Here is a 24583-nt window from a genome sequence, read left to right on the forward strand (position 1 = left end):
TTCTGTGTCTTTTCTTTGATATCTTGAATGATTCTCTCACTCCTGTTTGGGATATCTTTTCTACCCATTGACGCCAACCAGCCTCCATGCCTGTCTCTCTTGTTTCGCATAAAGACATCATTCATACACCACCCCTTCTTCACGGCATAATCTCCTTACCCGCCCAATCCCAAAATCTACCCCTCCCTTCGATCCCAACCTCCTCCGTCAGGACCTTACACATCCTCTCCACCGCGTACTCGGGCTCAAACAGCTTCCCCTCGGGCACCGTATCCCAAAACCCTTGCGAAAGCCCCGTCTTGACCGTCCCCGGGTGGTACGCCACGGCCATGGCCCTCTCGCCGCTGCGCGCGGACAGCCAGAGGTCGAGTGATTTCGCAAGCGAGGTGACGCCGGCCTTGGAGGCGCGATAACTGTACCACCCGCCCTTGCGGTTATCCGCCGTGGAGCCCACGCGCGCGGACATGGCGGCCCAGACGGCGTGGGATGGGGGCAGGCCTCTCGACTCATCGTCTTGTGGTGAAGACGAAGTTGATGTTGAGAATTTGACGGATTTCTTGGGGAGAAAGGGGGAGAAGTGCTTCATGAGCATCATCTGCCCCAGGGTATTCACCCGGAACGTCTCCAACGCGTCGTCGTAATCGATTTGGGCGGGGCTCTTTTCCGGGTGCAGGATCCCGGGCGTAGCGAGCGCGAGGCGGAGGTGGTGCGTGGAGGTTGGGAAGAGGGAGGCTGCTTCGGCGGCGGCGGCGGCGATTGTGGGTTCCGCGGTGACGTCGAGGTTGATTACTTTGAGGCGGGAGGCGAGGTCTTCTGTTTCTTTTGCGGCTGGGGAAGAATGGGATTTGGGTTCATTGTCAGACGCTAAGGAGGAGAGGATGGATTGCTTTACGGCGGTCGTGTCGGGGGAGCGGCATGTTGCGAGGATCGGGGCGGTGGTTGTGCGGAGGAGGTGACGGGTTAGGTGGGCGCCTATGCCGCGGGAGGCTGGGGCGACGAGGATCCATGGGCGGGACATTGTGGTTTGAGGGTACCGTTGTGTTTTGGGGATTGGTGTTTGGGAGAGGGTGCTCGTAAGTGGTGGGTGTGTTCTGTGTATAGCTTCAGTTGATCGAGGATGGTGGTTTGTATCTCATGTAAGACGCGATGGGAATGAATGGCTGTCACAAGTTTGTAGTGAACAGACAACACACGATGGGAACTACAAATGATGAAACCTGATTTAGCTCGTTAGCTTGTGTAGTGAACTAGCTGCATGTCATCCAAGACAGACCAAAAGGTCCAGCTTCAGCCTGGAATTGAGTTTCCCAGCTCCACAAAGAATCTAGGTCAAAGACATCATGACTTTTGTAGCTCTACTGCGTAAACTAACGGGCTAGGTAGCCCCCCTCCCCAAAAATAATTGAAGATCAACCCCTTCCGGAAACGAGCTACTGCAAGGGTCCCGCACCCCATTAGACGACGACGTCATTGGTTGGAGACTTTTTTGACGACGCCCAAGAGAGATCTGGGGGACTTCGGTCTCCATTTCATCGATCGACGTGGTACACGGTAGGTTAGATGCTGGGCGTTCTTCTTCGACGAGGCTTTTTTGTAAGGAATTTTTCATTCTTGACATACTATCACATTGCAAGGGGTCTACGAGGACTAGGTAATTTGAGAAAGCAAAATAGGTATCTTTTTTGAGTCTCATCGCGTCTTGCATCAGCAGCGCAGATGTATCCAATGCTCATGATATGGGCGTGAAAAAAGGAAAAGAAATAGGAAGAAAACACTGAACTGAAACTAGCTGTGAGCTCTGGGTATACTCACTTCTCATCATCCCTCATCCTAAGATCCTGACCCTGAGAATCCTCGTCCGCAAATTTCCATGAGATAACACCGAAGACCACACCACATGCCATCCAGACAAAGAAAAGAGGTCATCAAACACTTCTTACACCTTTCATTTCATGAAGGCTAAGAAATCCACGCCTTCCAATGTCCACATCCGCGCCAAAGAAAACGGGCGTCATCAATATGACGAGAGAGAAGAATGAGAAAAGTAGAAAATAGGAAAAAGTAGACCATGAGGTCCAATATCAACCTCCCTCTAATTCATACTATAGTAATACTCCGTATCCGGCAGCGGCGTCTCCATCCTGGAATCCGTCCGCGCCGCCTCCAGACTCACCCGCGAGGCAAACTGCAGCTCACGAATCAGCGGGTCCATGGCGTCCAACCCTCCACGCGAGATGAGCGGCTGCATCATCACCGCCTGGTGCCTACTTCCCCGGACCGCCCTGCCGCCGCCACCGATGCTGACGCTGGTGCGAGGGGTGATCTCGTGCGAGGTGGACGGGCGCCTCTGTCGGGGATGAATGAGGTGCACAAAGTCCCCGTCAAAGTCGTCAAAGTCCCCACCGGTGCGTCGAGCACCGTTCCCCCGGGTGTGGGAATCCTCGGACTGCCGCTGCCGCTGTGATGTCCGGGTGGTGGTGGTAGTGGCGGTGGTGCTCGTAGTGTTCCCGCGTATGCGGCCCGTCCTCCGCACGCGGACCTCGTGTCTCGCGTCGCGGCTGATGTGCTGCTCTTCGTAGACGTAGTCGTCTCCTCCGTCGTCACCGAGACCAACGCCGCCGCTGCAGAGGGGCCAGTCGGGGAGTGTTCCTCCCCCGCGCGGTCCGGCGGGGCCGAAATGGGGCGACCCGGGGAGGCTGCGCAGGTCGCTCATGCAGCGCTCGAGGCGCTCGATGAAGAGCATCTGGTTCCGCTCCTGCTGGTGCATGCGCAGCTCGAGGCGCTCCTGGTTGCGGAGCATCTCGTGCGCGAGATTGTTTACCTGGACGCTGCGGAGGTTGGCGTAGTGGTTGCGGAGTTCGCGGGCTGACATGGTGAGCAGGTTGAGGGGGTCTCGGTCTGCTACAGCTCCTGCTTCTGCTACTGAATCACCTCCCTCTTGAGAGCGGAGGCTTTTCGGGCGTAGGGTTGCTGTTTCGTCTGCGTCGCCTTCGTTTTCGTTGGTTGACGTTGTCGTCGTTTCCTGACTTTTGCTGTCAGACGAGTCGATATGTCCCTCGGCCCTGGCGGTGTTGAAGAGCACGGGGTTAGTGTTGCCCGCAGTATGTGGGCGAGCAACGTGCGTCGGAGCTTGTCCCGACGGCTGGCTGGTCGCAAAGGGAGGGTGCGAGACCTCGATGACCGTCACCGGCGAGTTGAGGGTTGACGCAGACCACCTCTCGTCCACCGGAAGCGAGGGGACGACCTCGGCGACGGGCATGATGGCGCTCAGTCGAGGACCGCAGCCGGGTTTGGGGAAGGCAGCGATGCTGCCCGCGATGGACTGACTGTCGTCCGCGACATCAATCTTGACCTTATCGTCGGACAGCGCAAAGCTGAAGCGGTTCGAGCACAGCCGGTCCGCGTCCGCTTGTGAAAGAGTGCCCGAGTCGGCGCGCGTCATGCGAGCTGGTCGCGGTTCTGCGTGACCATCGTCCATTTCTACCGCTTGGGCGACGATACTCGCGTCGGACGGCGCGAAGCTTCCAATGCGGTCCAAGAGTGGTACCGAGCTCGCCCAGCTGGCGCGGTGAAGACTGCCCCACCGACGAGGCGGCTCGGAGCTGAGCGTGCTGTCTCTCACGTCCCCGTTCCCAAACGTGTTAGCGGCTGTGTCCATCGTGTCAGTCGAGGTCCGATGGTCGGCGGCCGTGATGTCTCCCAAAAACGGCGTCTTGTCCCAGTCGATTGTGGGCGTCTCCAGTGCGGATTCCCAGCCGGGCGTGAGCTCCTCTTGCGCCGTCTCCCATCCTGGGGTTTCCGTCTCGGTATCCTGCGTGGCCTGCCAGTCTGATATCTTGGTTGAAGTACCATTCTTGTTGTGTTTTGTCGCTTTCTTGTGAGACTTGGCCATGTGTGCCAAGTTTGTGGCGGATAACTTTGTTTGCGGTAGGTGGTCCTTGGACCCGAACGTGCCATCTCGAGAAGGGAGGCGCAGGGAGCTAATGACCGTTTCGCAAGTCCTGGGCCTCGGCGTCACCTCGCCGTCCTCGTCTTGGGGTCCTTGTCTTGTGAGAGCTCGGAGCGCATCCATGTCTCTTTGCTTAAGAGACTTGACACGCTCCTTACGACTTTGCCGCGAGGCAGCCGTTCTTGTGGAGGGGTTTCGAGACGCCAGCGACTCTCCCACAAGGGTGGTCTGCGCTGTATCGCTGCTCCCCGGCCGGACAGAAAAGGACTGGCGAGATGGTAGTACCGGCATGTCGGACTGCTTGATAGATGCCATTGAGTATGCCTTTGCAGACCGGGCGCTCGAAATGACCGGCTCTGATAGCTCTGTGGTTGCGATGCTCGGACTGATGGAGTGTGCCTCGGAAAAGGCTCCGGGACTCAGTTGAGGGCCGTCTGACAGTACACTCTGGCGCTGAGAGCCACCGCCCAGGATGCCATCGATCGACCTCTGACTGTCTAGGACTGCATCTGGTTGTGGCCTCACAATCTTGATGCTCGACCTTCTCGGCGGCAGCACGATATTCTCAGGCCGCCTTGGCGTTGTTCTCGCTCTGGGTCTCTTCGTGTTGGGGATCTGAGCAATGGAGCCCTCGTCCCTGGAGAACCCACACTCTTTGTTGAGACTGCTGTAAGAGCTCTTGGCCGCGTGGACGGGCTCGGCCGGGAGTTCGGCGTACTGAGGCGGCGGAGGAGGCAGTCGGTCGCGCCTAGTCTTTGACATTGAGGAGCGCCCACGCAAGCTACCCGGAGGTGTCGTGTAAGGCGTCCTGGGCGGACTCATGGGGTTGGGGTTGATCTTGGGCCATATCGACACCGAGCCCTTACATCCCCTCTTGGTGCTCATCGTATCGAGCGTCGAGATGGATCCCTTCTCACTGACAGTCTTGAGAACAGTGACCGTACGCTCGCTAGCATAAGGTCTGATGCCGTTCCTGGTTTCCTCGTCGCTGATTCTGACCGGGGGAGTTGGGGGTAATGGTGGCGTGGCATTGAAGATGGCGAGGGCCCAGTCAGAGTCCGGTCCTACGTGGCAGTACTCCAGCGGGATGGAAATTGCGATATGCGAGTGGCCGCTGCTCGTCTTGGACGCGACGGCAGAGTTGGGAAGTCCTGCGGTTCGGGGTCGGCGGACGGGCGACTCTGACCTGGCCCGCGTGCGCGGCCGGCGCAGCTTCCTGAGCAGTCCCCATCTCTCCCGCTGCTGCTCCTGGGACTCGGTGACGACGGTGGTGGCGGCGTCGTCTTCGAAAAGGGACTGTTGCGAGGGGAATTCTGGCGGCGGCGAGGTAGTCCGGAGGAAGTCGATGAGGTCCGCCATGCCCCCTCCTCTGTCGCAGTTCTCCCTGGCGCTCGCGCGCACCGCGCCCCATTCCGAGTCGCAATCTGCCGTATCGATCCTGCCGAGGGCTTGTGTGAAGAGGTCGTTGGACGAGCGTGCCGTGCGAGGGTGGAATCCGCGTTCGCTGCCGCTGTCAAAGCTGTCGAACGTGCCGCGGCGACCCCGGGCGAGTGCGAGGTCGAGCCGTGGTGGGCCTGTATTCGATGAGACGACCATGACTTCGCCACGTCTGTTGACTGGGTTCTCTGAAAAGACCATCTTTTTATCCCTCGGTGGGAAAGCTTCAACTGTGTAATATGTTGCCTCGAGGCCGCATACCCGAAAGCTATTCCTCCAACAGACTGATAACAAAAAAGGGTTCCAGATGCGCAATATGTTTTTGAGAGCGAGTCGCACAATGACGGGGTGTGTCTTCGACTAAGTAACTCGCCTGCGGCGCAGCAAACAGATCTGGCTAAGACGGGCGGGCTGCTTGGCGACACACGTCGAATAGGTGGAGTGATGGTCATGCAAAAGATGAGGCGAGATCGAAGTAGGTACTGAGCTTTGCTGTTTGCGTCTATGAGTGGCGTTTACTCATCAACCTCTGAGAGAGGCAACGAATGAGGTTTGGTAAGAGAGCAAAAGGGTTTGGGAAAGGTTGGAAAGAGAGATGAACAGAAGTAAAACAATATCAGGCTAAGGGTTCATGGAGCAACACTTGGATCATCTCCCGCTCGCTCTTTCTCTCTCTCACTCTCTGGGAACGCCAGGACTGGGGGACGGTAGGGGATCGATATATGTCCTTATCTCTCCGGGCGACCGACCGTTGGGACGAAAGAATGCGGGAGGGGAGGCAGACGGTGGCAGACGGTGGAAGTGGGAAGCGTCAAACCATCGCGGGGAGGCGTCCGTGCAAAATGATGGGAACGAGAGCTAGCGGCCTCGAAGTCGGAACGCCATGGTCAGACTTATTCGAGTTACCTTACCTCGTCCACAAGTCTCTCGCGAAGATGGAGCCCCCTCCAGGGCCCGGGGGGGTTAAAAAGGGACCCAATTTGGCGCAAGGGAAGACGAGGCGAAAGAGACCAACAACCACAAACGCGGCGCGGCGGCAGGCGGAGGAGGTGGAGGAGGAAGTCACTGGTGGGTGGGGAGAATGGAGGAACCTGAGGGACCTCAGGGCAGATCAAGGGAGGAAGAAGGCGTCGTCACCAAGAGAAGTCTAGTACGCTTCGTCTAGGGGCCGCTCGGTGGACTCGTGGCGCTGAGACTCGGGGTCGGGCTGGCCTTTGCTTCGCAATTTATTTTTCTTTTCCCTCGTTTAAGGTAGCTTTCGGGGGCGCGAACGCCCACGAGGCTTCTTCCCCAGAGACAACACTTGTGAAAGTAAAATCTGGGACATACGGGGGCGCGAACGAGGCGTGACGGCTAAGAAAAAAGTAGGCAAGTCTTAGAGAGAGAGAGAGAGAACAGAGCCAGAAGAGCCAAAGAAAACGAACGGTACGGTAACGGATGCGTATGGAAGCCTCCAAAGCCCAGATGCGAAGAGAGAGAGGGAGAGAAGAGAAAAAAAAAAAAGGATACCTAGTTTGACAGCGCCACACTGGAGCTCCGTGATGTTTCTTCTTGCCGGCGCCTTGCAGCTCCAGGACGGTCCACCACTTGGAGACGTGTAGTGTACCCAGTGTGTGTCACTCTTTCGACTTGAGGAGAGTGCTCGGGCGGAGACGAGAGTCAATTCCAAGTCCCAAGTTTGGAAGCGAGACCGCAGCATTGGGTTTTGCTGAGATGTGACCAAGTACGCGGTATCGGCTGCGAAAGGTCCCAAAGGAGACACGCCGAACTTGGAAAACTTGACATGTTGACAGATGGAGAAGCCGCCGGGTGAGGGCATCCCGGCGCAGGCCAGTGGACTGGGAGCAAAGAACTGCAAGGGGAAGTTTGCTTTTTTCCCTCTTTCGTGTCTGCTCTCTGCCAGTCTGTCATCGGAAGAAATCCAGCAGGCAGGAAAACGGGTCCCGGTTGACAGCTAGACAAACCTGGTTCTGGTTACGTCCGGCAGCAAAGAGTGCGGACCAAGAACGGGCTTGAGCATGAAGATGGCAGACGGGCGGTGGACCGGGTGTTAGAAAAAGAAACGACGATCATCACGTTTGGCGTGCGTCGGACAACAAGGACCCAGCTCGTTCGTCCCTATTTGCTCGGTTACCAGGAGATCCTTGAAGGGCGAGGAGGAGGATAAACGGAACGGGAGAAAAGATTTTGGAGCCTGGAGGTCGAGGAGAAAGCTGACGGCGCCCAGGACGCTGGGTGGCCCTGGCCAGGGATATGCGGTAGGGGTGCAGCGCGCACGGTGGCAGCATATGCAGCATGCAGCGATGCGAAGCGATAGCGATGAGATTCGCTGCAGTTCTCAGTGGTGGGTGGTGATGTGCAGCCAGGGTGTTCATATCACGGTCAGACCTGTAAGAGGCCGCATGTGTTAAATAGGTACTTGTCAAGTTGTCACTCTTCTCTTGCCATGTTTGTCTTGGTGGAGTATTTGGTGGAAGAGTGCAAAGTAGAAGTTGGAATTCCTTGGTTGATGTTGGTTTCTCAAGTGTCTTGCTCTGGACCCCCGGTGTGACCAATACACTGGGCCGGCAGCCTCTTGTGTCAGATACTCTATGGGATGATCTTGCATTCTTTTGGCGTTGCTGTCAATTGTTCGGCCTGCCTTGTAATTGCCTACATTGTTTCCCTCTGTGGTTTGGTCTGTCTTGACATTGATCGGCCCGAGGTGATTTCGACGTAATTTTACGGGTATCTCCAAGATTGCCATGGGAAAACAGAGTTTCGGAAGAGGTAATGATGCGACCGTTTTCATATGACGGGGAACCTAGCTAGGATAGAGAATGGTCGAGAATGAGTGATGACTTAGAAACTAAGCAGGAACTAAGTCGATTCCGTGTCCGTCCGCAAGAGTGGCAGGACATTTGTGGCTTGTTTTGGCTTCTCTCCGTCATCTCCCAGGCCGTCTTCCGTTTACAATTATGAGTTTTTACTACGGAAATAAGATAAGGTACCTTGTAAGGCATGCAGAGAACGTCGGCCGTTTTCTCGGTTACTAATGTCTCACAACTGCGTTGTGTTTAATAACACACAATGAGCCTTCATTTCATTTGCAATCTTGGATTCTTTACACAATGTCAGTCGATATCATCGCCAAATGAGCGAGGTGGGAATACTAGGAGCATTACTAGCTTCGGCATGTTCCCGCAGGCCTAGACTGCTCATGTTCAGAGAAGCTACGTTGCCTAAGGTCGATGGATAGGAGAAGAGTCTCTCACTAACAGAGACGACTCACAAACATCTCACAGTCCAAAACCCGGCCATCCCAACGCCGGCAACGGGCTCAAGCGCTAGTTCCTCCTCTCTAGCCCTGAATTCCTGCATCTTTCAGGTCCACCACCAGCAAGAAAAAGGTGCGAGGTGCCCGAGAGTGACGTGACTTGTCACCTCGAGCCTCTCACTCACTCATTCTTCACTCACCAACTTGCGACTTTCACTTGACCCAAGTGCAAGGAGTGAGTCTCAGCGCATCTGGCATGAAGGAAGCTTATCGGCTTATGCAGCGCACAAACCGCATCTGGCTGATATTTTGGGTCGGGGTTTACGTTCATTAGTTCCGTGGGTTCTTGTAGATCTCGTCCGACGTGTCCACTATCCATCTGTCTATGGAAAGGAATGCGAAGCTACTGAAGATATTTACACTCTCATACAACCGTGAAAGCCTATGCTTGCCTCACAACTTCTGCAATGCACGCACATTTCAGCTCTTTTGCATGTTCGTCAACTCTTCCCCCTGCCTCAATGCAACCTCGGTGCATTCATAGTTTGGTGGCCCATGCTCTGCTGAAGTCCCCTTCGTTGCCCTCTCCCGATCTTTCCCCCTTGCTCACGACTATGAATAATGCATCGGATCGCTGGGTAACCATGCACATGTCCTTGACTTCGTAACCCCTGCCCGGCATCCAGCTCTGCACTGCACCGCCAATGATCCATGCACAACTTGCATCCCGCTCGCTAAACTTATCCCAATGATCTCCGTGGAGCTTCCCCCCTCCCCCTTCCCGTCCGTCCAGCCGGACGCATTCCCCGTGAGGGATCCTCCCTGCCTCCGATTCCCGAGGCCTGTCGAGCCCTGTTTGGCTGTTCCCACTCTATTCAACTCCATCCCTCCACATCGCTCCAAAATCTTGACTTCCTTCGCGCACTCTTCTACCTGCTTGCTGTCTCCCTTTCCTCCCTTTCCCATAGGTAATGCTGACCAAACCAAAGATCCGGCCTATCGTTACCGACGGCAACCGCATGATCGAATCGCCCTCCCGACGAGACCCCGTACCGGATTGTAATGCTACTGTACGGTGACGACGGCAAGGTAGTATTCCGCGAAGAAACCCCCAGTCGCCGGGTACACCACGGCCTTTCGGCCTCGGCCTCGACCTCGACCTGAACTCTCGGCTCCATCTCCCTCGCTCTCCCTTGCGCGGCGAACAGACCTTTTTTTCTTTCCCCCCATCCACAATCCTCATCACACATCACCATCGTCAACTCCAGGCAAAGCCTAGAGTTTTTCTTAGCTATCCTAGGCTCTAGGCTCTAGCCTTCCTCAGTTCCTAGTGATTCTCTTGCCCCCCTTTCCCCATCTTCCATCCCCCGGTCCGCTCAACAATCCCGCTTGACCCCTCTGTCTTACCTCCCGTCCCTCATCCGCAACACAGGCCGCTCTGCAACCCTTTCTTTCACTCTCTCTCTCTCTCCGCATGCGCGAGAGCCGAAACATTTGTCCCAGAAACAAGAAACAACCCATGCCTGCGCCGTGCCGAACTTGTCCGACCCAAGATTCAAGACTTACGAGATCCAGCCATGGCCAGGCAAAAGCACATACCTTGATCTTCCCAGCCCAGCATCGCCTACCCATCAGAGACACCTGAAAAGGGGACCGTTGTTAGGGATCTTGTTGCCAGCTTTGCTGAGTTGGTGCAAGCTACGGTTAAGCTACCTTTGGAATGGTTCGCACAGCCAGACAGGGGACACCCCGTCCTCCCTTTCTATACAAGTCCATCCCATCCAGCCCAAAAAAATTGTGTAACTGCCCGTCAAAACCTTCAGACGAACGAATGACACATGTCTTCCCTCTCCACAAAACCATTCAACCCGAGCTGCTTGACCTGGCTTGACATCCACCGTGCCATCCTAGTTGCTCATCCTCCTCGTCCTCCACATCCTTTTCGTCTGGGCTACACCACGATATTAAGTATTGGTAGGCACCAGCAAATTCTGCCTGGGTCTCTGGAGTACGGACTAAGGAATACGTTCCACACAAAATTGTTTCTCTCTTTTTCCTTGCCCAATCTGAATCATAAACATCTGAATCATATTCTCAGTTGCTCTGAGAGTCAGACAAAGTCACAAAACATCTCGCCCTCCAAGTTCTAGGCTCCCGTAAACCAAAGATCTCCCTCCTTTTTTCCAAGCCTTCCCCCCATGGTCCATCTATCAAAATGTGAAAAAGAAAGCAAGGAACCTCCACAGAGGCTTGACTAACAGAGAGACAGTGCCCGAGCAACCGAGTCTTGGCTCACCCGTTCCCCTCCACCTACAAGTTCTCGGCTCGCCTATCCCTCCCAGGGGCTGAGAGGAGTTAGGCGTGTCAGGCTCACCCAAACGGGCGGAAGAGGGCTCACAAATTGTTTATTCCAAGCCCCCCAGATCTATCATTCGTTGCCTCTCGCAAAGAGACAGAACGACAAGCCACACAAGCAACCAGAGAGAAAAAAGCCATGTGGTTTTCCCGCTCCCGAACCACGTTTGCTTTGCTTTGCTGTGCTCTGCTTCCCTTTTTCCTTGCCTCGCCGTTTGATTCCTTCTTCCATGCAGTTTCTCCTCTTACACCTCGCCAGAACGAAGGTGACAAAAGTACACCTCTTCGGCCGGCACTCGGACACATACGACTGCTGACTTACACCACCGCTCCGGCTACCACCAGTCACCGCCAAGATTATCCAGTTCTCCCAAGCAAGCCAACCATACATCTAGAAATCACAACTCCGAGACGGCGGCCACCGCAGGATTACCCATCCCCGGGAGGACTGGCGCAAGTATCGTCGCAGTATATACGATAGCTTTCGCCCCAAGCCCGCCCGCCGCCGCCGACCGCCCGTCCGCCAGCTAGCTCATCCGGCACCGAGCAAACCTCTCTCCTCTTACTAAGGTAGCTCTCCACCAAACCCAGAAGATACACCTGCCACACCTGTCTCCTCGTCAAAACGTCCGCCCGAGATCCGCCTTAAGGAAAACGGCTTTTCCGGTGACGGTCCCGTCTCACCAGCAGCATCACGTCACAACCCCCCGGAAACATACGGGTATTCCGTCCGTATCGCCCGTGTCTAACCACGTCAAGTTAACAAGCTCACAAGTTCAAAAGGCAAGCGTGACAACTCACGCCATCATCAGTCGAACGAGTTAAACCTTGACGGGGAGTTCCGTTTCGTCCCCAAATTCTACCAGCTGATTGTACACTGAATTGCTCGTCGACTCACTTCCCCCAACCTCCTCCTTCCCGAAAACACGAAACTTCGAAAAGGGAATAAAAAACGACAAAACGGCGAGGCTTGTAAACGGGACGAGAGTCTAGCTGCTAGCAAGTTTAAAGTTTTCTTCTTTTTTTCACTAAAGTCGTCTTCTCTCCCCTGCTTACACTTAAACCACGCTTGCTCACTAGCTCTTTTCTCTCCTCTCTCCAACACACACTTCTCCCCAATCATCATCACCTTCGCTGTTTCTAAAAGTGTTCAAGCCACCCCGACACGCGACGCGAAAAGCGCGACGACGCCTTTTTCTTGATCTAACCTGAACCCCCCTGCCGTGTCTTGGGCCCAACAGGAACCTGTTCTGTACGGAACTCTGGAGTAGGTGTTAGTTTTGCCTTCGAGATGCCGTGATCGAAGGGCAAAAACTTCACTAAACAATTCGAAAAGCAAAAGAAGAATCAGAAACTGAAATCGATGTAGGCGACTAGAAGACTGACTAAAAGAACAACCAACGTTCCATCTAAGAGACTCGGTGAAGCCCTCCGCCGGTTTCCACCAATCCCCTACCGTAACTTTTTTTTCAAGATTTTCTACGACCTCGCGTGCGCGATATCGCCGTCGTCATCCCGCTGACGCTTGTGAAGAACATAATTTTTTTTAGGGGCCAAACTACGGGAGAGCGGGATACTATCCCCGGCCCCTGCATAAGTGGCCGCCTCACCAAGTCGACAAAGTTCCGCTCTGTCTCGCCAACTCTCAAAGCGATACGATGCTCTATCACCTTTTCCTCTTCCCAAGATAGTCGAGAGGCATGCGCGTTAGAATGAAAAATGTGCCTTGTACGGACGGCACTTCATTATTCAGACTACCTAAACCTGTGATGCCGGTAATCAGGGCTCGCCTCGCTTTCCCCCGCCGCCTCTCTCCGCCCCAAAGCTGCTTTTCCTAGCTGCTTCCTAGCTTTCCCCCTAATGCATCCTTGCTCTGAGGGGCCAAATGTCCGTGCCAAAGAGCTTTTTTCTCTCTCCTCATGGCCAGACCAAGTGATAGAATTCCCGATAGGCAAGCAAACCTTGTTGCCGTCACAAGATGGTGCCCAATGTTTCCCCTTGCTTCAAGAAACCTGTAAACGCCAGGAGCTCATATGTCCCTTGTCTCCGTGATGCAAAAGCCCTTTTGGTGCCCAATCCAGGCAGCTGTATCGAGTCTACTCTAACAAAAAATGGAAAAAAAATCGTCGCGTCGCAATTAGTTTAGGTCGACCTAGCGTTTGTGAGGCTTTCTCTGAATGAAGGGATCGGCCTTCTGCTTCTTCCTGTGAATGACTGGTCCGTTTGGTCCGCCCTGTCCAGGAGGCTAGAGTTTGTGTTAGCCTCGTTCAAAAGTTCAAGGTCTCTTAGCTGGCTTACTCTCTGTGGCAAATTACGGTTCTGAGGAAGTGAAGAGTTGGTAGGCAACGTCCTCGAAGACGATGCCGTCGTCTCCATCGCCGGCGGTCGTGCAGCTGGTGTCAGACCGAGGGCTACCATGGCAGAAGGGTCCTTCGCCGGCTTTGGTGCCTTCGGCTCCTTGGCCTGGATCATAGCTTTGGGTCCCGTCGGTGGCGGTCTGTTGGGCAGCCGGTTCTGTTCGGTCGCCATCTATAATTGTTGTGTTAGGAATTGCCGAGGAAGAGTGTCTGCTAATATCACTGCTTGTGTCGTCACATACCCTCTTTGCGCCACGCTGTCCTTCATTGGCATCAGATGGTCTCTTCTTGGACTCTTGCTTCGCCGTAGATGATTGGATGATTGGTGGTCGATCCGAGTTTCGGGCGGCAGATTGGTGTGCTTCGCCTCGGTTGTTTCCCTCCCAGGAGCCTGGTCGACGCTCCGGGACTGGGTAGTTTGTAGGTGGTTGCTGGGCCGGCTGAGACGGCTTTCGGGGCTGGGCCGTAGGCGCCACACTTGCCATATCAACGTCTTTGATCTGGAGCTGATCTACTATCTCAACATCAAGGTCGTTCTTCTGTTCGGGTTTCGGCGGAGGGGGGAGCGCCTGCAGAACGCTCGGCTTCTGCAACATTGACATGACATCTCCCTTGGTGTAGAGTGATCTTTGCTTGGCGTTGTCGATGAGCTTGTTCCAGAATTCTCCCTGCACCAGGGCTCTGGAATCTCCCAAAATCCACAGAGAGGATTTAGCACGGGTGAGACCGACGTTCATACGCCTAATGTCCTTGACGAAACCAATGCCGCCGGTAGGATCAGCTCGGACGCAAGAGAAGATGATAATCTCGCACTCGCGACCCTGGAAGGCATCCGTGGTGTTGAACTCAATGTCCTCGGTAATCGACTCTCCGTAACGACGCGAGAATTGCCACTTCAGCTCTTGCAACTGAGCTTTGTACGGCGTAATGATACCAATCTTGCCGCGCACGTCGTAGTTTCGTCCGAAATCCGTCTTGAATCGCTCGTAAAGCTGCATGGCAACCTTCAACTCGGAGTGGTTGACCAAAGAGCGGCCCTTGCTGCCCTTCGACTGGGTACCCTCGACATCGAAGAACCGGTAGGGGCCAAGCAGGGCGCTTGCGTGCCAAGGCTGGCGACGGAGTGCGCTCATATCTTCTCCGTCCACAAGCTTGCCTTCGTAGAATTCCAAGCTGGGGAATAAGCTGATCTCGGGGTGCATGCGGTATTGGCGGTCGAGAAGATGGACGTAGTCGGGATGATTTTGCTGCATTCGGACGAACAGACTCTGGTCGTATCCAAATCTAGCGGCGGATTGAGAAAGCACAGTGGGTGGCAACTGCTTCGGATCACCGACGAGGATACACTTGGTGCAGCCGTACTTCAATGGAATCAGGGCGCTGAGCTCAACACACTGCGCGGCCTCGTCGATGATGACCGTCTCGAACTCGACGTTGAGGTTCTTGAACATTTCGTGACCACTACCGCTGAGCGTGGCGCAGAGAACTTGAGCTCCGTCAAGAATCTCTTGCTGGATTTGCCGGCGCCGAATCTCTGCTTCACGGCTCACTGTGTTGCCGCTCGTCTTGTCATCGTCAATCTTGGCTCCAATATTAATCTGAGCACGCTTCAACTGATCGAAAGCTCGCTGCAGGGCTAGCGAAAGATTGCGGTCACCGTTTTTGCGCGCCTCGTCCAGTTTGGGTCGAAGCTCCGCCAGTTCGTCTCTGATTTTGGCCGCGTCGTTATGCATCTTGTCGCGTTCCTCCTTGGCTTTGTTCTGCGTGGTGTCTCCTTCGAGTTTCTTCTTGACCAACTCATCGAGAGTGACGTCTCGGACGGCGGCGTTGATTGCATCGCTTCTTCCCAGACGAAGCACATTGATCTTGTGGAAAGACCCGGTCATCGTCTTGACGCCCTGCTTCAGACGCAACACCAGCTCGTCTACAGCAGCGTTACTGGGAGCGCATACCAGAAGCTTCTTCGGCATGGCGGCTTGGCCCTGGGTAGGAAGCTTGGGCTTGATGGCCGTTCCAGGGGGTTGGATGTTGCCGGTGAGCAGCGAACCGACCATGGCCACAATTGTCTTCGTCTTACCCGTACCGGGAGGTCTGTAAAGTATTAGCGTATGTAAAAAATGAGAGGAACGAAATGGTCCTTACCCTTGAATCAAGGTGAAGCCATCGTTGTCCTTAGCACCGAGAATGGCTTTGGCCTGACCAGGGTTGAGCTGGTAATTTTGCATGACGCCCTTGACGGCCTCGTCGCCGTACTTCAAAATGGGCGATGGCTCGGCTTTGAGGACCTCAAGCATGAGATCGTAGTACTGCAGACTCTCAAGGGCTGCATACTCTCGCTCAATAGTCGTCATGTTGGTGATCTTGACGGCTTGGAGTTCAGCGCCAACACCGAGGGCATTGATGGCAAGCAAGGGGTTATTCTTGCTATTCAAGCGGTATGTCACTTCCAGCCTTTCCTTCTTGTACGTTGTTTTCCAAATTCTTGCCAGAGCATGGGCTTCAGACTTGTCCGTCAGAGGATCAGTGCTTGTTGACACCAGAATAATGTCGCCCTCTGATAGCAGCCTTTCCTTGCTCTCAATCTTGGGAATGCTGGCAGTCACTTCAAGGAATTTATCAACATTCATGCGAGACGCTATCTTGAGTCCGTACGGCTTAGACGTCGACTCATCTTTGGCAGTCACAAAAGATCGCCAGGCTTCGGAAATCAGGAGACCCAAAAAGGTCTGCTTGTACTCCTGAGGGTGAGCATATGAGCTTGCAACCCGTGTAATCGCCATTGAGGACGATGTCGAGGGCGGATCATTGCCCTCGTGGAAGATGTCCCATTCCAGGATGGCTTGATGAAGTTGATCCATCGGGGGGATCAAACGCGCACGCATATCCTTGGCAGAGCGTTGTACCTTTACCTTCTTGACTGGGCCCCGCGTCTTTTCGAGCAGTGCCCGTTCGCGACGTCTTTGGGCTTCATCAACTGCCATTTGGCCTTGTTGTCCCTTGTTAATGAGGTTGTTGAGATCCTCATCTCCAGAATCATCATTGTCTTCCTCGTCGCTGTCGACCAGAATTTGACTCTTCTGCGTTGTGTGTTCTTTGCCAACTACACCACTAAGTCCCTTCAGCCCCGAGCCCTCACCCACATTGGCGGCTCCCCGGAGAGCGCGAACTCTTGCAACCTCATCGGCATCTCTCTTAGCTTTCTCCAATTTGGCTTTCTTGCGCGACTCGATGAGGGCGTTCTTTGATGCTTGAGTGACCACTGGCTCGAGCTTGGGCTTGACGGCCATGCGGGGAATGGCTGGCGACGCTTTCTGACGAGCAGCCATTTGGTCCAAGATTGATCTTTTCTTGTCGACGGAACTGCTGAGTTCGAGAACGTCATCCTTGTTTGACCGAACGGCCTGGGACGTTGGCGTTGAAGAACCAGACTTGGACCAGGCATCGAGAAAACTCTGTTTCTTTGGCTTCTCTTTAGAAACCGGCTGGATCTGGATGATTTCAATGTCATCATCTTCACCCAGAGCTTTCAGAAGCTCGGCACGCTGTTGGTCGTTCATGTTGGTAGTGACTGGGTAGCGGCCGGTCGTCGATAACTTGATGCAGGAGTCTTGGACGTAATTTTTAGAGTCACTGGGGATGTCGATTGAATTCTCGCGCAGTCTCGTCAGTAACTTGGCCACAACCTTGACCGTGACTTCAACCAGGTAGGTATCCCTCAGGCGAAGCATCCTGACAATGCCAAAGAGATGGCGCTGAGGATCCTTCAGAAGCTGTTGCATCTTGGTCAGTTCTTCCTCTTTCGGCTTTGCCTGCTTCGCATCGGTCTGCGAGGTAGTAGCTTGCAGCGCCGATGCAAAGAGACCATCCTGGGCAAGCATGCCGTCTGCCAGCTCGATGACATCGCGACAAAAGTCTTGCATCACTTTGATATCGGCAAGATGAGACCAATTGCCGGTAGACGTGAATGCGACTTCGATGTATCTCCAATGGGCAACCCACCAGCCAGTGACGGCGATCTGTTCATTGCTATCCAAAGTTTTGGATCTGAGGATGCCAGACGAAAGATCACTGAGGCCTGAGAGCACGACTTTGGCGGTGTTGATAATATTGCGAGCGGGTCCCCATGCAGCATGTGCCGGCTCCATGATTCTTCTTATTGCGAAAATCATGGAAGAGAGAGTGGTGCTGAGATTTCGTTCAAGTAAAACGGTGAGTGCGTCTTCTTTGGAAGGCTGTTCGGTAATTAACTTGATAAGTTCGGCACTAGCACTGCTGATTTCGTCCTCGCCGTGGACTGTGAAAGCAATGATGGGCCGAATGCTCTGGGCCATAAGGCACAGCTCGTTGAGTTGTGGGGATGTGAACTCGCACATTCGCTGTAGAACACGTCCGAGTGCCTCCGCGACCATGTGGAAACGGTTGTTGAAGCTCTTCTTCGCCGGGTCCAACTTCTCAGGTTCCTTCCTATTGGGATGGAATCTCTCAACGTTGATCAGAGGAGCCATGGCCATGAGCATGGTCTTGGCTAGGACGAGCTTGCCTTCGTAAAGGTTTTCCAGAAACCCGTCCCACAAGTCTGCCGATTTGCGGGTGACGGCCGTCTGGATTGGCTTAGGCGTAGCCTTGCGGAGTTCGAGATGCTCCTCGGCGGTTACTCTAGAGTCCAAGCTCAAGGCGGCACTGATAACGCTCATGGCTGCTTTGGGCACACCGAGTGTGTGTTGATCTGTGCTCCTAGTATCCGCTCCATCGTTGATGATGTCCTTGTACTTGAGAGTGACGTTGAGAATTGTGTTGATGTAGACAGATGTGGTGCCTGAGATGACATCAATTGTAGGGTCCAAAAACGACCGCAGAACATGGTCTAGAGCGTCTAAGCCAGCCCTGATACAAGCGGCCTTTCCTTGCTCGCCAATTCTGGCGTCGTGGATGACCTGTTCGAAAAGCAGGTGAAGCAACTGTTCGCAAGCATCGCCCTTTTGCTGACGTTTGAGTGAGGCAATCCATGTGTTGATCCACGAAGTTGTTATTGACTCGACCGAGTCATTTTTGCCCGTGCCATCGTCATACTTGATGGCGAAGGTCAAAGATTGCGCAAGAAGCTGCTTGAACAAAGGCTGGGAGAGGAGCTGCTCAATGACGACGAATGGTCTCGCGTCACCAATGGTATCCCAGAAAGCCTGTGGTGACGTTTCGAGCAGGACAGTCAACGCTTGGATGATGAGCAGCAGGATTGCCTCCGACTCGCACTGCATATGAACGAAGAGCAAGTCGTAGATGCTCGGCTTGATCTCCATACCCCGAATTCCGTGCAACAAGAGCTTCTCGTCCAAGGTCTTGATGATCCAGTTGACAGCTTTCCAGAAACGCTCGATCTCCGGGAGGGATGCGGGATCCCTGGGGTTGAGTGCTGAAACTGACTGAATGGCTACCACCAAGTTGTCGTGGATAGCCCAGTTGAATTGCTCCTGTGTCAAAGACTTTGGCCGGAGGCGCTCCCATGACTTTTCAGCGAATTGGAGGCGGACCTTGTCTTCTCCAAAGAGGAACTGGGTCATGGCAGGGAGCAGGACGTTTTCACCCAGCTTCAGTGGCTTCTTGCCAGAGAGGCGGACGAAGACGAACTGGAACAGAGTTCTTTTCTCCGGCACGCTGACGTATGCCATACAGCATAGAGCCTCGTAAACAGTGAGCAAAACTGCGCCCTGTTCTTCGCCCAAGTCGCTTCTCGCAAAGGCGCGGCCCTCATTCTCCACCTTCAGTATGATGTCCTTGGCCCATTGAAGACCTTTATCGATTCGGTCGAAATCGAAGCGGTGGAGGCAGTTCTCGATACCAGCGACGGCTTCCTCTGGCCATTTCCTAAAGTACGATTAGCATGTTCATGGCGTTTGCTAGTGGCACTCTGGCTGATCTGAACTTACTCAGAAAAGACCTGAAGATACTTCTTCCGGTACATGTGCCAGTTGAGGACGCACTTGTCGCAGTTGTGGAGGTTAATAGCCATCCGGCTGCCCCAGGCGTCGAGCCAGACACCAGCCTTATCTTTGCCATAGGCAAGGAGAAGACTAGTCCAGTAGGCGATGTCGAGCCGCTCCTTCCATTTTTCTACCCTCTCCTGCTTCTCTAGAGCTGTGATTTCTTCGCCATCAGTGTTCAGGTCGTCGTAGTCCTCAAAATCATCCTCGTCAACCTTGGGACAGAGAAGGTGGAAGTCGGGAGGAATTTGGGTAAACTTCCGATAGCTCTGCTCGAGGATATCCTCGACCGGTTGTGACTCCATTTTACTGTAGTGATCGAGCCCGTCGAGGCATATCGTGAGGGTGATCGAGGTCGGACAAGCGCAAGGTTGCTCGATGGTTTGCGTTGAGTGACTCGCGATGCGACAGGCGAAGGAGCTTCAGCAGTGGTGGTGAATTCGGGAGGAAGGACTCGTCGTGCTCTTGCGACCAAGACGGAAGGTAATGAGATAACTGAATCCTCCGCGCGATTCAAGATTGGAGCAAAGTCAGACCTTGCGGAGGTCAGCTTGAGAAGCACACGGAACAGGTCTCGCGTCGGCGAGTCGGAAAATTGTCGATTTTCGTGGTGGTCCCTCTTCGGTTGCTCGGCGTTGCGATAGGAACGGTCTCGAGGTCAAGCAAACGGAAATAGCCTTGCGGGAAAGGTTAAGCGTCAGGGAAATAACCCGCTGTGGGGAACGATGTGTTTGGAGGAAGAAGGTCGCGAGAAGGGAAGGGGAAGCCCACGATCTTCTGGGTTGGTTGTAAGAGGGGGAAAGAAGGTAGACGATGGCAATCAAAAGGTGAAGCTAGGCAAGTGGGCTGCAAAAATGGCAGTGACACGCTCCGGCCCGGCCAGGACGCGGCCAGGCGTCAATTCCCATTAAAGCGTGTCGACAGGGGGTGGAGACTTGACCCATCGTGAGGTACCTCATCGAAGGTGGCGCGTGGCAGGCTGAAAGGGTACTGCAGTTTGTGCAGTGGCTAACTTTGACAATGCTGTGGCACAGGAACAAGGAGGCTTCCACTATGGGTGCACAGACCATGCCTTAAATCTCACCTCAAAGCATCCAACAGTGGTTCCTTGATGACCTTTTTGGCGCTGCATTCTTCAACAACACAATGATCGACTTTAGCTTAGCCCATGTCAATGAGTCTATGCCATGGATCAATGAATCCAAAAGGCATCTAAAGATTACTTGTGTTCTGAAAGACCAAGATCTATCATGGCTTAGTGAGACTGTACCGATTCCGTGCAGCTTTGGTGTGTTTTTTGCAGCTTCTAGAGTCGCAACATAGCAATGTTTGAGAGACTAAGATGACTGGATATTCATGGCTGGATTCTCTCATCTAGAGTGAAGAACAGTCACCTACTTCAATTGTCTGGATAGGGCTCTCCAACAAAGTGGTCCCAAAGAGCAAGGAGCTCTCTCAAGCTCAAGTCAGTGCAACAGCAATACGGGTTTGCGGCATATTGGACATCTTGGAATATTGCTAAGGTTTATGATGGTTGAAAATGTATGCCTCTCCCCAGCAGTTCTCAAGAATGTTTTTGCTCGAGCTAGTTGAATCCCACCAACCCGCAATTAAATCTCCTAACTGAAAACACCCCTCATATGCCCTCCTAACTTCGTGCCCCCATCAGATCATGCTGTGGATGAGAATGGCGACCCGCAGGAGATGAAAGATCCTCCAGATTCCTGTATTAGGAACAAAACCTTCATGCTGTGTCTCCTTTGCGGATGCTCCATCTCGATGGTAGATCCAGCCACATAAAATCAATGTAACGTATTTCCTTGGTCCCGGAGACCTAATGCTCTACACCCGGGCTAAGCGGTATGTTCGTCTAATCCTGATTCACCAACTTCAGGCTTGGTGGTTTTTACCCATACATCGAGGGTGCCAGATCCTCCCACACTCTTGTTCTTCACCTTCGCCTGGCTCTGTTTCTTCCCACGGGCCAGCAGGTGCTCAAGTGGACAGACAGTGCTATTCCACTTCGCAGTACCTTCCACCGTCGACCCTTGGCAGCGGTAGCAATTTCCACCGTGCTCGATAAAGAGCTGATGAAGTCCGTACTTGAGGTGGTCGGGTACTCGAAAGTCGCAGTGCATGTATGTGTCGTTGGGGTTTGCTTTCATGGGGGCCCATCCCAGCCATCTTGTCATCCGATGCACATGGGTATCGACCGCAAAGCTGGGCATCTGCAAATTGAATAGGAGAAGACAAGAAGCAGTCTTGACTGCGACCTGGGGGTATTTGACGAGTTCCAGCATTGCATCATGTGGCTTCATGACTCGGATGTGATCCAGTGTTAGTATGCCTGCATCGATCTTGCTCAGTTGATGATCCCTTTGTTCTGGACTCAGTCTCGCCGTTCCAGGCATATTGGCAGGCTCATCCGTTTCCTTCTCCTTGAGATACGTCTTTGCTCTCTTCTTGTTGTCTTTGCGGATCATGCTGAGGCACGTCTTGATGGCATTATACTTTGTGAGACCAAGTCCACCGGGTCGGAAAGCCTTCAGCACTGCATCTTTCGGGGCCCGTCGCAGAGCATTCCAATTGATGCTCTCTGGACCTGGCCCTTTCTTGTCAAGCATTCCAATCAGTTTGATGATATTTTCTATCACCTTGTTGGCGCTTTCTCGGGTGACCGACTGGCTGATGATTGTTCTCATCATAGCATCAACCAAGCAGGGCACTTCTCCACACCCAGCGATATTGGCAGAAGATGGCGGTATTGTGGCTGGTTGGATAAAGTTGAGTGCCTTACGCTTTGCAGGCTCTTCACTCTGCTCTCTCTGTTGGTATTCCTGAACAAGGATGTCGTAGACAACCTGGCACTCCCCTGCACTAGGTCCAGGCCAGTCGCGGTATGGTGTCTCTCCTGGCATCAGTCCATAATCCTTCTCCTTAACGACCTTCTGATCGTCCTCTGAATCTGAGTCATCAATTGAATCTGAATCGCTTCCTGCTTCGCCGAGCCCCTCTTCGTCTGCCTCATTGAAATCCGTGGTCTCTGTTATCGGCTTCTTCGACCGCCGGTATCTCTTGGAAGCTTTCTCTAGATCTTCTGCAGTCATACTCTGTCTCGTCGACGGAGAATCTTCAGAGCAGCTATTCGGAGATGAGTACTCATCTCTGATGGTGACCTCAAGGTTGGGAATGTAACTCCCTAAGCCATGGGGAAGATCTACCCTGGTCTCCTGGGTAGGTGATGCGTCCTTGATTGCATCTTTCACTCGCTTGTTCGATTGTAGATGGCCATTATCCTCCTCATTGTCATCAGCGTGTCTCTTCGCCCCGGTAGCAGCAGATCGGGACATTCTTGCGCCTCCTGAAGGTGTTTTGTTGGTAGTGTGCTAGGTAGAAGTCAGCTTAAACGTTCTGTCTTCTTTTGGTGAACGCACGCTCTCTTGTTCCGCTGGCTCCGGAGGACTCGTTTGGGTGGTCTGTATGTTAGAAGTTTGGTGCAACGCCTCTTGATGTGCTGACCGACAGATCGTTCCTTTGTGTACGGGCAATGGGATCGCTCCTGCGTCTGCTGGAGATTGGATCGCTCCAGCATCGATTGATGATAGGATCGCTCCAGCATCAGCTGGCCATGGGGTCACTTTTGTGCCTCCCGGTAATTGAACTGTTCCATCCTCTACTGGCGAAGGGACCGTTCTCTTTTCCACAGGTGAACATATGTCTCCTTCGTCTGTTAGTGGTATAACATTATCCTAGGAGTCACACTTACCAGGAGACTGTTTAGATGTTTCTGCCTCTTCTGAAAGTATAAGAATCTTCTGGGTCGCTGGCCTGGTCGCACTACGAGTTTGCATGATTTCAAGAGAAATGTAGAATAATAGTAGAAGAGTTCAAGAAGACTTAGGAGGTATTGATTGATTGCAGTGAGATAGTATGAGTGCAATGTGCTCTACTTTGTGGCATACGTGGAGGGGAACGTTATGGTTATGGCGATCGGGAACCTAACACTAAGAGAGGTTGTGGTAAATGTTCTGAGCTGCTTCGGAATTTCTTGCATTAGGTTCGTAGAGGCGTTCCGTTCAGTTGATATGTACAAAGTGGGAGGGTTGCCGTGAATCACACTTTGAGGGGCGATGTTGGGATGGAGTTGATTGAAAGCGTGAATCGCCGTCGTGTATTTAGTACGGATGAATTAAGCGAGGTCTTCTATCCCAACTACGTACCTCATCTAGAGGACCCATTGAGCTGGGTCGGAAGATGCCTAAGGTAGCCTCAATTGTGGGAAGAAAGGAAGGAGTCCAGGCAGAGGTGGGAAAGTGTCAAGGGATGTGGGTGCCTGCCTTATTTCCCCTGGTTCTTGACGTTACGTTGGGAATCTATTGATGCTCACGGTATCGCTACTAAGTACCTGAGAAACCTCGTTCAGGCAGGTTGCTTTGAGAAAGAAAAGGCTACTGCGTTGTTCTATTAATGTCTGAGTGCCAAAGGAAGAGATAAAGATGGTGAAGAAGGGGCCTAAGGAACTACCTTGAGCATTCACGGTAATCGTTGGTGAAGGGAGCCACTGCCCACAAGGAAGCATCCAGGAACTCACACAATATTTTCAAAGAAATTTTGAGCACTTTAGGTTATCCGTTAATTTGGAAGTCACCAAGAGGGAATATGACACCTTCAAGCAAGAAGACGACGGCTCGGCGTGAAGGCGGTATGATGCTATTCTCTGCCTTTTATCTCGCTACCTCGAGAGCTCAAGTCTGCCTTTGGACCTGAAGGTGGCATTCAGATGGGTGAGAATGTGACTAAAAGACTTCACAGTTGCTCTTATGATCTACTTCTAGGTCAAGAGGTGAAGTATAGCCATGGGAGGTGAGGCGAGGGTGAGAGTAAGTCGGGTTAATTGTCTAAAGCGAGGCGGGGAAGTACCTGACCAGTGACCTATCCGGTTGTTTTCAAGTACTCTACCAAATATCTAGATGGTCTGAATCTTCTTCACGTTCTAGATCCATATCAGGAAATTCTCCACCCTCACCTACTCCTCGTTCTGACCTATCCTGTCCTCCATTGGGCTGGTAGTAGGCGTAGTTCTTGCCTCGAGGGCAACTTCAACCCCTCAGGTACGCCCAATCGGCTTCGTCTTCTCAATCTGTTAAATTGACGGTTCATAGACTTTTCTCACCTCCAAATATCCCACTTGGACCTTTAGTTTTGACAACATCTCGAGCGGCGCGACCAAGATCCGAGCGACCAAGTGCCT

The 24583-nt window shown here is 53.3% G+C and overlaps 5 protein-coding genes across 5 annotated transcripts; 1 reads left to right on the forward strand and 4 right to left on the reverse strand.

The window, feature by feature from the left end:
* Window positions 1-139: 139 nt before the first annotated feature.
* BDZ83DRAFT_746528 (oxidoreductase) lies at window positions 140-1018 on the reverse strand (the record flags this gene model as incomplete). Its single annotated transcript, XM_060513285.1, has 1 exon — window positions 140-1018. One exon carries the CDS (start codon window positions 1016-1018, stop codon window positions 140-142), a length of 879 nt encoding a protein of 292 aa, XP_060371655.1.
* A 1063-nt stretch (window positions 1019-2081) lies between these two features.
* Window positions 2082-5587, reverse strand: BDZ83DRAFT_715024 (uncharacterized protein; the record flags this gene model as incomplete). The annotated part of the gene is made up of 5 exons (XM_060511702.1): window positions 2082-2102; window positions 2174-2621; window positions 2688-2898; window positions 2932-2988; window positions 3028-5587. 5 exons carry the CDS (start codon window positions 5585-5587, stop codon window positions 2082-2084), a joined length of 3297 nt encoding a protein of 1098 aa, XP_060371656.1.
* A 5403-nt stretch (window positions 5588-10990) lies between these two features.
* Window positions 10991-11762, forward strand: BDZ83DRAFT_165234 (uncharacterized protein). The gene is made up of 2 exons (XM_060501421.1): window positions 10991-11567; window positions 11757-11762. Exon 1 carries the CDS (start codon window positions 11137-11139, stop codon window positions 11476-11478), a length of 342 nt encoding a protein of 113 aa, XP_060371657.1. The 5' UTR covers window positions 10991-11136; the 3' UTR covers window positions 11479-11567; window positions 11757-11762.
* A 1546-nt stretch (window positions 11763-13308) lies between these two features.
* Window positions 13309-19637, reverse strand: BDZ83DRAFT_564586 (helicase sen1; the record flags this gene model as incomplete). Its single annotated transcript, XM_060503657.1, has 3 exons — window positions 13309-15445; window positions 15497-19216; window positions 19279-19637. 3 exons carry the CDS (start codon window positions 19635-19637, stop codon window positions 13309-13311), a joined length of 6216 nt encoding a protein of 2071 aa, XP_060371658.1.
* Window positions 19638-21185: 1548 nt separating this feature from the next.
* Window positions 21186-22682, reverse strand: BDZ83DRAFT_646101 (DNA glycosylase; the record flags this gene model as incomplete). The annotated part of the gene is made up of 1 exon (XM_060509921.1): window positions 21186-22682. One exon carries the CDS (start codon window positions 22680-22682, stop codon window positions 21186-21188), a length of 1497 nt encoding a protein of 498 aa, XP_060371659.1.
* Between the last annotated feature and the right edge of the window lie 1901 nt (window positions 22683-24583).

The sequence above is a fragment of the Colletotrichum acutatum genome (assembly GCF_030867785.1).
Source record: "Colletotrichum acutatum strain CBS 112980 chromosome Unknown BDZ83scaffold_2, whole genome shotgun sequence".
NCBI classification, from domain to species: domain Eukaryota; kingdom Fungi; phylum Ascomycota; class Sordariomycetes; order Glomerellales; family Glomerellaceae; genus Colletotrichum; species Colletotrichum acutatum.